At 46.5% G+C, this 12451-nt stretch overlaps 2 protein-coding genes across 2 annotated transcripts; both read left to right on the forward strand.

Annotated features, from left to right (window-relative positions):
• Nucleotides 1-3368: 3368 nt before the first annotated feature.
• LOC6589149 (cingulin) lies at nucleotides 3369-8808 on the forward strand. Its single transcript, XM_026989063.1, has 2 exons — nucleotides 3369-3403; nucleotides 3464-8808. The coding sequence occupies exon 2, from the start codon at nucleotides 3472-3474 to the stop codon at nucleotides 8743-8745; it is 5274 nt and encodes a 1757-aa protein (XP_026844864.1). The 5' UTR covers nucleotides 3369-3403; nucleotides 3464-3471; the 3' UTR covers nucleotides 8746-8808.
• A 209-nt stretch (nucleotides 8809-9017) lies between these two features.
• LOC6589148 (centrosomal protein of 97 kDa) lies at nucleotides 9018-12443 on the forward strand. Its single transcript, XM_026988741.1, has 8 exons — nucleotides 9018-9260; nucleotides 9538-9701; nucleotides 9764-10230; nucleotides 10299-10660; nucleotides 10719-10976; nucleotides 11049-11225; nucleotides 11301-11727; nucleotides 11794-12443. Exons 1-8 carry the CDS (start codon nucleotides 9254-9256, stop codon nucleotides 12365-12367), a joined length of 2436 nt encoding a protein of 811 aa, XP_026844542.1. The 5' UTR covers nucleotides 9018-9253; the 3' UTR covers nucleotides 12368-12443.
• Nucleotides 12444-12451: the final 8 nt, after the last annotated feature.

A 12451-nucleotide genomic window follows, 5' to 3' on the forward strand; every position in this document is an offset into this window, starting at 1 on the left:
AGACACAGGCTCAGGAGCGCATGTGCGCGAACAGATCCGGCTGTGGTATGAGCCGTAGCTATCATCCAGGCGATTACCTAGCACAACAGCCGCATCAGAGTCAGAAGTATAAGAAGAATTTAAACCAGAGTCCTGCCAACAAACAGCAGACTTCTCGGGATCCTCAACAACAGCAGCCGCAGCATCTGTGTGTGGAGCAGAGAAGCCAGACTCCTCCCATGCCGAGTCAGTGTCTCCAGACTTCATATCCGAAACTTCCTCAAGAACAGGCACAGCGTTATGACAGTCCGAAGAAAAAATGTTCAATCAGAGCCAGCTCCAAAGGTATGAAAGTCCGATTTTTGCGTCCTCCGCGACGAAATGTTTCCTTTCTGACGGAAAATCCAAAGCCCTCCAACGAGGGCTCGAGCAATACGGACGAGGAGAATTTAGCCGATAAACGTGATGAACGTGATAAAAATACATCAAATAAGTACATGGAATTCCTGCCTCAGCACTATTCGCATCAGCAGCAGCACCCACATGAACAGTATCGGACGGCTTTAAATCATAACTCTCCTCAACGCAATCAAAGCCAGAAGAAAGCACCCATAAGCAAAACTAAAGACGTCCTATCGCCGTGTCCACATCAGTACAGTCCGCAAAAGCCAAATATACTTTCTAAGAACACGGACGTGACAGATTTTCACCAATATATTAAAGAACTTGATAAAAACGCATCGTGCGAGTACAAGGAATATGCCCCTAAACTCGGTCAGAGTCCAGCCCATCTTCATAAGCACAAACAGGAGCATTATCAAAAGAATTCAACGTCACGTCAGAAGGTCGAAAAACAGCAGCTGTATCCGATTCATCTGCAGCAGCAATCATACCCGAATCCTTGTGAGAATACTTGTGAAAAGCCGTCACAACGTAATCAAAGCAAGATGCAAGCTAAGGATATCCCATTGTCGACTTCTCATCAATACGGTGGTCTCCCTGTGCCGGATAAGTGGGGCAGAGAGATTGGTGGGGAACTTCTCGCTAAGACTCGGACTCGGAGCACGGACAGCATCTCCACAGGATCGTCCCGGAACGAGCTGTGTTCCATGGTCCGGGACGAGCTGTGTGCGCTGGTCCGGAACGAGATTGAAATTCAGTCGGTGTTCGATGAACTGTCTGATACTGTGATCTGTCATGTGAAGGACTTTTTGTGTGGGCTGTCAACAACTGACAATGTTCCCCCGGACGAGTATATGAAAGAGAGTGTATCTACAAAGGCACCCAAGAATTCAGCCATAGATGATGTCCTGGATACCAAGAGGCAAACCCAAAAAGAAGCATCGCCTATCAAAGGCATATTAAAAGCTCAAAAAGTTCAAATGCCGCAAACTCCAGGGCTAGACAGAAAAAATGTGGGGGAGCTCCAGTCTGTGAGCACACTGTACAAGAGCATGGAGTATGTTCCTAGAAAAGTTTCGCTTCAGAATCCTACTCAGCGTACCTATCAGGATCTTACCAAAGAGAAGACACAGAAGTCGGATCGACAGGCTTCGCAACATTCCCATCGTACATCGAAGCTGAAAGCTCAAAAGAATCCTCAACAGAAGGATCCAAATCAGCAAATCGCGGACTTTCCTCCATTCTCGCGCTTCGGCGATACGCCTGAGGATGATTCCGAAAAGTGTAATTTCGGAGTGGATAAAAAGGCACGCAACAAGTTCATGGAATGTTACGGTAAAGGCTTCCCAAAGCACAAGCCCAAGCACAGGCAGTCCGGTGCCGGGCATGGGGTGTTTTCCATGGCCAGTAGCAGCTCGGTATCGACTTCGATCAGTGCCAAGAGCGGGGACGAGCTGCGTGCCATAATCTGGGACGAGTTGCAATTGCAGTCGGTGCGTGGTGATCAAACATCCAGCCCACGATATAAGGATCTTGAAGAGAAAGTTTCCACACGTTCAGACTTGAATCCGCCCAGAGATCTCACCCATCCTTGTTCAAACGTGTCCAAGTTTCAGGATATGAAGGAAACAATGTCCAAACACATCGGTTCCCTCTCCAATTTGGCCATAGCTGTTCATGCGCCCACCACTGATTCATTTAAGAGTTCGACAACAGATCAGATGCCACAAATCGAGTGCAGTATGAGTGTAGCCGATTTAGTGCGCTACAAGGTAATCACTCCCATGATCATGAAGATACACAAAAGGTATATGACCCATATGCAGAATGAGATGCATCTCTTGAAGTATCTGGAGACGGTGCCGCGCCTTGTCGGTCAGATTTACAAGGACAACATCACGATGGAACAGAGGAAACTCTAAAAATGTTTAAAGTCACTTTTGATTCAATGATACCTTTTAATATATTTTATAATTATTGTATTAAATAAACAATATAAGGATCTAGAAGAGTCAGTTTCCACCCTTTCAGACTTGAATCCGCCCAGAGATCACACCCATCCTTGTTCAAACGTGTCCAAGTTTCAGGATATGAAGGAAACAATGTCCAAACACATCGATTCCCTCCCGAAGCTGTAGCCATAGCTGTTAATGCGCCCACCACTGATTCATTTAAGGGTTCGACAACAGATGAGATGCCACAAATCGAGTAAAACACTGTAAAACAAAAAATATATAATAAATGCAGAAGGGGTAGTTACGAGAACGGCACAAACAGCACCTGCACGAGATCGTCCGTGATCACTGTGAAGAGCAGGGACGAGTTGCGTTCCATGGTCCGGGACGAGCTGTGTGCCTTGGTCCAGAACGAGAAATTCAGTCGGTGTTCGACGAACTGCTTGATACTGTAGTCTGTCATGTAATGGACTTTTTGTGTGAGCAGTTGTTGACAATGTTCCCCCGGCCTAGTATAAAGAAGAGAGTGTATCTACAAATGCACCCAAGAATTACAAAGATTACCAATAACACAAAACCAAGTAGGAAGGGGAAAGATATAACGGCTGGTGTTGGTATGAGAAGAGTGAGAGACAGACAGATGTAGCGTAATAAGAAACAGCAGCATAAAAATAGAGACAGACATAAAAAATATTCTAAAGTTCTAATAAAATCGGTCATAAGGTGGATAGAGGAGAAAAGAAATACCAATTGAGAGAGATCTTCCCTCCCCACTTTAAAAAAGAAATCAATTCGTTCCTGATTGCCGCCTCTCTCAACGTTTCCACTCATTTTGAAAATAAGAATAAAAACCCTACCACACAAAACTTGACTTTTCTTTCATCATATTAGTTTTCATGCTTTCAGTTCGAGCAAGCAAAGTAATCTTGTTATAAAAGTCATCCTTGAATAGGGTAAAATCTCGTCATACGAGTATACTGAACAAACTAGAATCCATTGAAACAGCACCCATCCCATCTTCTCTCGCTTGATGGATACAGATGATCGCAAGTGTTGCACGAATTCACGTAAGCAATCCCACAATGGCAACAGAGAAAAAACAAGTCACAGAAATCGCTCCTCAATAGAGGATGAGATGCCGCCACAGAGCAAGAAAAAGCTACGGAAGGAAGTCCATAAGATTCTATCTCCTAGCGATCTAAGAACATTGCAATGGCTTACGGAGAAAACTCCAATCCAGGAGAAGACTAAGGTTCAGAAAACACATCACAGATCTGTCCTAGTGCAGCGGTCCAGTAATCCTGACAAGATTATACATTCGCATGCGAATCCTCACACTGATACCCAGGCAGAGGATGATCAGAATCGGCAGAGCACCTCCAAAATGATGCAGAAAAATCTGCAGAAAGAATACCAGAAACCCCCTAAGAAAGATCCACATGAGGATCCTCTTCAGAAGGCGACTCATGATCAGTTCAAGCAGAAGTCACCAGAGGAATATCGAGAGTCTGCGTATCATAATTCTATAAAGAAGCATTCGCATGAGAATCCTCACACGGAAACCCAGATAGAGGACGATCAAGATCAGCTCAAGCATAAACCTTCGGAGGAGTATCGAGTGTCTACGTATCATAATTCTATAAAGAAGCACTCGCATGAGAATCCTCCCACGGAAACCCAGACAGAGGATGATCAGAATCGCCAGAGTACCTCCAAGATGATGCAGAAAAATCTGCAGAAATTATACCAGAAACACCCTAAGAAGGATCCGTATGAGGATCATCCTAAGAAGCCGTGTCAAGATCAGATCAATCAGAAGCCACCGGAGGAGTATCGAGTGTCTGCGTATCATAATTCTATAAAGAAGCACTCGCATGAGAATCTTCCCACGGAAACCCAGACAGAGGATGATCAGAATCGCCAGAGTACCTCCAAGACGATGCAGAAAAATCTGCAGAAAGTATACCAGAAACACCCTAAGAAGGATCCGTATGAGGATCATCCTAAGAAGCCGTGTCAAGATCAGATCAATCAGAAGCCACCGGAGGAGTATCGAGTGTCTGCGTATCATAATTCTATAAAGAAGCACTCGCATGAGAATCGTCCCACGGAAGCCCAGACAGAGGATGATCAGAATCGCCAGAGTACCTCCAAGATGATGCAGAAAAATCTGCAGAAATTATACCAGAAACACCCTAAGAAGGATCCGTATGAGGATCATCCTAAGAAGCCGTGTCAAGATCAGATCAATCAGAAGCCACCGGAGGAGTATCGAGTGTCTGCGTATCATAATTCTATAAAGAAGCACTCGCATGAGAATCTTCCCACGGAAACCCAGACAGAGGATGATCAGAATCGCCAGAGTACCTCCAAGATGATGCAGAAAAATCTGCAGAAATTATACCAGAAACACCCTAAGAAGGATCCGTATGAGGATCATCCTAAGAAGCCGTGTCAAGATCAGATCAATCAGAAGCCACCGGAGGAGTATCGAGTGTCTGCGTATCATAATTCTATAAAGAAGCACTCGCATGAGAATCGTCCCACGGAAGCCCAGACAGAGGATGATCAGAATCGCCAGAGTACCTCCAAGATGATGCAGAAAAATCTGCAGAAATTATACCAGAAACACCCTAAGAAGGATCCGTATGAGGATCATCCTAAGAAGCCGTGTCAAGATCAGATCAATCAGAAGCCACCGGAGGAGTATCGAGTGTCTGCGTATCATAATTCTATAAAGAAGCACTCGCATGAGAATCTTCCCACGGAAACCCAGACAGAGGATGATCAGAATCGCCAGAGTACCTCCAAGACGATGCAGAAAAATCTGCAGAAAGTATACCAGAAACCCCCTAAGAAGGATCCGTATGAGGATCATACTCAGAAGCCGTGTCAAGATCAGCTCAAGCATAAACCATCGGAGGAGTATCGGGTGTCTCTGAATCATAAATCTACAAAGAAGAATTATCCTGAAAGCCCTCAGAATATGCAGAAGTCATCTAATGAGCAGCCTCATAAAAATCCAGACAATATTATGCAGAAAAATCTGCAGACCGAATACCAGAAACCCCCTAAGAAGGATCCGTATGAGGATCATCCTCAGAAGCCGTGTCAAGATCAGATCAATCAGAAGCCACCAGAGGAGTATCGACTGTCTGCGTATTATAATTCTATAAAGAAGCACTCGCATGAGAATCCTCCCACGAAAACCCAGATAGAGGACGATCAGAATCGCCAGAGTACCTCCAAGATGATGCAGAAAAATCCGCAGAAAGTATACCAGAAACCCCCTAAGAAGGATCCGTCTGAGGATCATACTCAGAAGCCGTGTCAAGATCAGCTTAAGCAGAAACCATCGGAGGAGTATCGGGTGTCTGCGTATCATAATTCTATAAAGAAGCACTCGCATGAGAATCTTCCCACGGAAACCCAGACAGAGGATGATCAGAATCGCCAGAGTACCTCCAAGACGATGCAGAAAAATCTGCAGAAAGTATACCAGAAACCCCCTAAGAAGGATCCGTATGAGGATCATACTCAGAAGCCGTGTCAAGATCAGCTCAAGCATAAACCATCGGAGGAGTATCGGGTGTCTCTGAATCATAAATCTACAAAGAAGAATTATCCTGAAAGGCCCCAGAATATGCAAAAGTCCTTACAACAGTCATCTGATGAGCAGCCCCCTAAAAATCCAGACAATATTATGCAGCAATATCTGCAGACGGAATACCAGAAACCCCTTAAGAAGGATCCGTATGAGGATCATCCTCAGAAGCCGTGTCAAGATCAGATCAATCAGAAGCCACCGGAGGAGTATCGACTGTTTGCGTATTATAATTCTATAAAGAAGCACTCGCATGAGAATCCTCCCACGGAAACCCAGATAGAGGACGATCAGAATCGCCAGAGTACCTCCAAGATGATGCAGAAAAATCTGCGGAAAGTATACCAGAAACCTCCTAAGAAGGATCCGTATGAGGATCATACTCAGAAGCCGTGTCAAGATCAGCTCAAGCCGAAACCATCGGAGGAGTATCGGGTGTCTCTGAATCATAAATCTACAAAGAAGAGTTATCCTGAAAGCCCTCAGAATATGCAGCAGTCCTTGCAACAGTCATCTAATGAGCAGCCTCATAAAAATCCAGACAATATTAGGCAGAAAAATCTGCAGACGGAATACCAGAAACCCCCTAAGAAGGATCCGTATGAGGATCATACTCAGAAGCCGTGTCAAGATCAGCTCAAGCAGAAACCATCAGAGGAGTATCGGGTGTCTCTGAATCATAAATCTACAAAGAAGAATTATCCTGAAAGCCCTCAGAATATGCAGAAGTCATCTAATGAGCAGCCTCATAAAAATCCAGACAATATTATGCAGAAAAATCTGCAGACGGAATACCAGAAACCCCCTAAGAAGGATCCGTATGAGGATCATCCTCAGAAGCCGTGTCAAGATCAGATCAATCAGAAGCCACCGGAGGAGTATCGACTGTCTGCGTATTATAATTCTATAAAGAAGCACTCGCATGAGAATCCTCCCACGGAAACCCAGACAGAGGATGATCAGAATCGCCAGAGTACCTCCAAGACGATGCAGAAAAATCTGCAGAAAGTATACCAGAAACCCCCTAAGAAGGATCCGTATGAGGATCATACTCAGAAGCCGTGTCAAGATCAGCTCAAGCCGAAACCATCGGAGGAGTATCGGGTGTCTCTGAATCATAAATCTACAAAGAAGAGTTATCCTGAAAGCCCTCAGAATATGCAGCAGTCCTTGCAACAGTCATCTAATGAGCAGCCTCATAAAAATCCAGACAATATTAGGCAGAAAAATCTGCAGACGGAATACCAGAAACCCCCTAAGAAGGATCCGTATGAGGATCATACTCAGAAGCCGTGTCAAGATCAGCTCAAGCAGAAACCATCAGAGGAGTATCGGGTGTCTCTGAATCATAAATCTACAAAGAAGAATTATCCTGAAAGCCCTCAGAATATGCAGAAGTCATCTAATGAGCAGCCTCATAAAAATGCAGACAATATTATGCAGAAAAATCTGCAGACGGAATTCCAGAAACCCCCTAAGAAGGATCCGTATGAGGATCATCCTCAGAAGCCGTGTCAAGATCAGATCAATCAGAAGCCACCGGAGGAGTATCGACTGTCCGCGTATTATAATTCTATAAAGAAGCACTCGCATGAGAATCCTCCCACGGAAACCCAGATAGAGGACGATCAGAATCGCCAGAGTACCTCAAAGATGATGCAGAAAAATCTGCGGAAAGTATACCAGAAACCTCCTAAGAAGGATCCGTATGAGGATCATCCTAAGAAGCCGTGTCAAGATCAGCTCAAGCAGAAACCATCGGAGGAGTATCGGGTGTCTCTGAATCATAAATCTACAAAGAAGAATTATCCTGAAAGCCCTCAGAATGTGCAGCAGTCCTTACAACAGTCATCTAATGAGCAACAGTCGCATTCGAATCAATCACAGAAGCAGCGTTTCTCGAATGCTCCTCAGGAGCAGGCACAGCTTAATCTACGCGCGAATAAATGGATTCATAGCGAAAGCAGCTCAAAAACTACAGTCGTCCCAGTGACAGGTTCTCGGTACAATGTCCGCCTGGTACCGGAAAGCCCAGAGTTAGCCAAAGAGAATGCTATCGACGTACTTTATAGGAGCGGGGACCATCTCCAACCATCATTCATGGTCGATAAAACCAAGGAACATTTTCCAGATTCTGCAGTTGAACTGAATAAGAATACATCGGATAATCACATGGAATGCGAGTGTTGCGAAAAGGAGAACCCCGAGATGGGATCCAAATACAAGCTGTTCAGAGACGAGAATCAGATGCCTGGTACGGAGACCAATTCCTCTAGATCGAATCAAATCAGTGTGAGGGACGGGAACGAGCTGCTTTCCTTGGTCCGCAACGAGATAGAATTGCAATCGGTTTTTATGAAATTTACTGATGATCTGGTGTTGCATGCAAAGAAGATGGGCTTTTTGGCTCAGGATCATCCTCAGAAGCCGTGTCAAGATCAGTTCAAGCAGCAGTCGCAGGAAGAGTGTAAGGAGTCATTCTTTTGCAATTCTTCTAAACAACAGTCGCATTCGAATCAATCACAGAAGCAGAGTTTCTCGAATGCTCCTCAGGAGCTGTCTGCTAACAAATCGGACACCTTGAGTATGAAGAAGAAAGCCCAGGAGAATGTGCTTCAGGGGATAATAGATCAAAGAGTGAATTCGAAGGTCATCAGTCCCATGGTTGACAAGATTCAAAAACAGTATATTCAAAATCTACGACACGAGATCTCTCTGGTGGATTATTTGGAGCGGGTGCCGGTTCTCGTCAGTGAGGTTTGCAAGGGAGCAGTTTATTTGGAAGAGAGCAATGTTTCAAAATAACTCCAGACCTTTTTTAATTATTACGACCTTTGCTTTATATATTTTCTAAGCGTTTCTTAAAAAAAAAATTAAAACCCAAATAGGGAGTTTAAATTATGCTTAGTCGTTAATGGCGCCTAACAGCCCAAGTTAGCAGAGCAATGTTAAAGCGTAACATTAACACCAACACGCCACTTGGCGCTGTGTGTTTTACAACACTACAAACACGATAAACGATATCATTTATTTTGGATTTTAGCGCAGCGGCAAGAAAAAAGAAAAAAAATATTTTATTGGCCATGGCAGCACTAGAACCATAAACTCTTAGTAGCATATTCACCCAAAGACTGCACATCATCATCCAGAGCATACGGCTGGGGCACAGCAAGAGCAGAAACACTGGTTCTTGAGAGGGAGCGACGCCACATTCCGCAACATTGATTTTTCGTGGTGGACGCCACTCCAATCGGCTGGCAACGACGTTCGGTAACAACTGCTGGAATTTAACCTGTGCCACCCACCAGCCATCATGAGCGGTAAGCCGTAAAAGAGTAATGGAATTTTCTTCGCTACCTCAAGAGGTTTGGACCGGGGTTTCTAGCCCAGCAGCTGGTGTTGGGAGCTCGTCTCCTATGCATCGAAATTTGCAGTCTGCTTTTGGGCAGTGGAGTCGGGGGGCTTGGAGTCGCACCTGCGCGATGCTCCCCAGCCCCCAGTCCACTAGGACTAACCCCGATGAAGTCATCAAATTACTTTACATTGTATGTGTATACATATACGTGTGTTTGTATCTTCCCCCCTCTCTTACGGCAGGCGACGAAGGCGGCTGCAGCGAGAAGCAGACCCTGAACCTGTCCAAGCAGAAGCTGAAGAAGGTGCCCAAGCAGGAAGATGCCCACAACATACGCAAGCTGATACTGGACGAGAATGAGCTGCAGAAAATAGACAACATTGACTCGTACCTCAAGATAGAAACGGTTCCTTAAATTGATACCCTCTTAAGACCTGAATTTGCGCTTATATAAATTATGTTTTTCAGCTGTCGCTGGCGAAAAACCAATTGCTGCGCATGTATGGCGTGTGCCGGCTGCACTGTCTGCGCGAGCTAAACCTCTCCTTCAATGGCATTCTCTCCATCGAGGGCCTGAAGGATTGCCAGCATTTGCGAGTGCTCAATTTAGAGGGCAACAACATCAAGACCATCGAACATCTCAACACGAATGTGGCGCTGGAGTGCCTCAATCTGGCGGAGAATAGCGTCACTAGCATATCCGACATCTCATATCTGTGCAACCTCAAGGAGCTCTACCTGCACGGCAATCGTCTGACGCATCTGCGGCAATGCGACAAGTACTTGCCCACTTCCCTGGAGACTCTAACGCTGGCCAAGAACAACATCGACGACTTGAACGAGATCTGCACGCTGTCGCATCTGAGCAATCTGCAGAGCCTCTCCATCACAGAGAATGGCTGTGTGAACATGGCCCTGGGACCCAACAGCGTGGAGTGAGTAGGATCCTCCCTTAAAATCTCGGCATAATCTCACTGAACTTTTTTATGTCCTTAACTTTTAGCGGCTTTGACTATCGACCTTTTGTCTTGAATTGGTGCATGAGCCTCAAGTGCATTGACGGCTATGCGGTGGATCCCATCGAGAGCCTCAAGGCCGAGTGGCTCTACAGCCAGGGACGGGGCCGCCAGTTCCGTGTGGGCGAGCAGCTCGCTCTGGCCAAGCATCTGAGCACTTTCTGTCCGCTGGTGGGCAAGGCCTTGGAGAACGAAGACGATCGCAAGCTGCGCCTAATCCTAAGCAAGGCGCAGCATCATCAGCGCCAGCTGCAGGAAGAGATCATGGACAATCATGCGAATAGCTCGGCCAACACTTCACCCTCATCCCATCGCCGGAAGCCCACGAGTCGCATACAGTCACCCAGATGTATGTGTAGTTGTATCCTGTGTTGGAGATTTGCTAATTTCATGCTTGATTTTTGCAGTCTCCCGCTTGAGTGGCCGCCAGGGCTCGCCCGAGTCCATGGTTAACAGCTATCATGGCAACAGCAGCAGCAATAGCAGCATCAACGATAATGGTTCCCTCAATCATTCGCTGCAGATGAGCATTTCGCTAATCGAGAACATCAAGAACGATGGCGACTTCCAGCTGGCCGGCAGCGGTATGTCCAGCAGCGTGACCACCAAGACCTACAACTCAACGGAATCAACGCCTCGCAATATAACGCCAAATCCCTATAATGGTACGGTATTCCTTACATTTATTTTATCCATATCGAATCATACATATATCAAATTCTCTCTCCTCAAAACAGATCAAACATTCCTCAGTCAGCCGCCTGCGGGTGGTCCCTTGGCTGCTGCCTCGAAAATGGTGCCCGTGCCGGAGACTCTGATGAGTCCCGATGTCTGTCCCGCCGCCGTTGCCCAACGGGTGACGGTCAGTGCTCTCAACTCGCAGTTGCACAAAACGAAAATCAACAAAAACAAAGGTGGCCAGCCAAGCATAACTAGTTTCTGTAGTAACACGGCATTTAAGTACACTTTTGATTTTATTCCCTGAACAGACAACAAACTGAATTTGCCCCGCGTGCGTAGTCCCCTGCTGAAGCGCACCCAGAGTCCCACCAGCAGTCCACGAAAGGTGGCCCCTAGAACAACAGACAGAGTGCAGCAGCAGATGACTTCGACGACGACGACGGCGGTGGATTCGGGAGGTTGCAGTACGGATGATGATGGCGAGCAGATGAACATCGACAAGTTGAGGACCATTAGGAAGATGGCTGCGCAGAGGAATCAGCAGCAGCAGCAACAACAACAGCAGCAGCTGGTGGACAACAGCAGTCAGAACTGTGCGGATCGGTTGATAGAGCACATGACGGAGTCATCGGCGGTTATCATACAGAAAATGTGGCGTGGCTATTATACCCGTAAGAAACACAATCCCGATATTGCAGAGAAGCTACAGAGACGCCGCGTGCAGGAGTACATTGAGTGAGTCCCTGGAATGGCAGAATCTTTCCTTGAGACAATAGATAATTCTTGTTTTCGTATCCCCAGGCAACTCAGCAAAGACATGCGGCTGACCAAGGCGCAGCTGGAGAACGAGCGCAAGATCCAACAGCTGCAAATGCAGGCCATCAATGCGCTGTGGAAGAAGGTGTCCACCATGCATGTGGTGGATCCTAAGGCAGCAGGACAAGTCGCCGCAGTTTCGGGCGAGGATTCCAGTGCCCCCGTGAGTCTTGATCATAACTCGGCCTCTGTGGTCAACGATCTGGCCAAGCGCTGTACCATGCTGACGGACCAGGTGCAGCAGCTGCGCAGCTCGATCGGAACGATTGTCAACTGCCTGACGATGGTGTGTAATCTGCCACAGTATGCTCTCATTAGCAATCCCGAACCTGATGCCCAGGTGCCCGTGTCGGAGCAGCGCGACTGTAGCTCCACGCAAACCGATCTGATTGCCGTACACACGCCACAGATGGAGGACCTAACGAACTTTCCGTTCACCAAACCGCGACCGTCTACCTTGGCGTTGGAGTCCAAGATCGAGGCGTTGCCTTTCAAGCAGCTGGAGCCGGACGATGGCGAGCAAAAGGAGCATGATGAATCGGTGGAGGCGAATGCATAAACACCTGCATCAAAGCGAGCTGCATCTTCAGGAAAAGGAAATCAAATCCCAGTGAATAAAACGCTTTAAGAATCGATCTCAACG

Source organism: Drosophila persimilis, unplaced genomic scaffold (assembly GCF_003286085.1).
Source record: "Drosophila persimilis strain 14011-0111.01,24,50 unplaced genomic scaffold, DperRS2 tig00000191-arrow-pilon, whole genome shotgun sequence".
Taxonomy (NCBI): domain Eukaryota; kingdom Metazoa; phylum Arthropoda; class Insecta; order Diptera; family Drosophilidae; genus Drosophila; species Drosophila persimilis.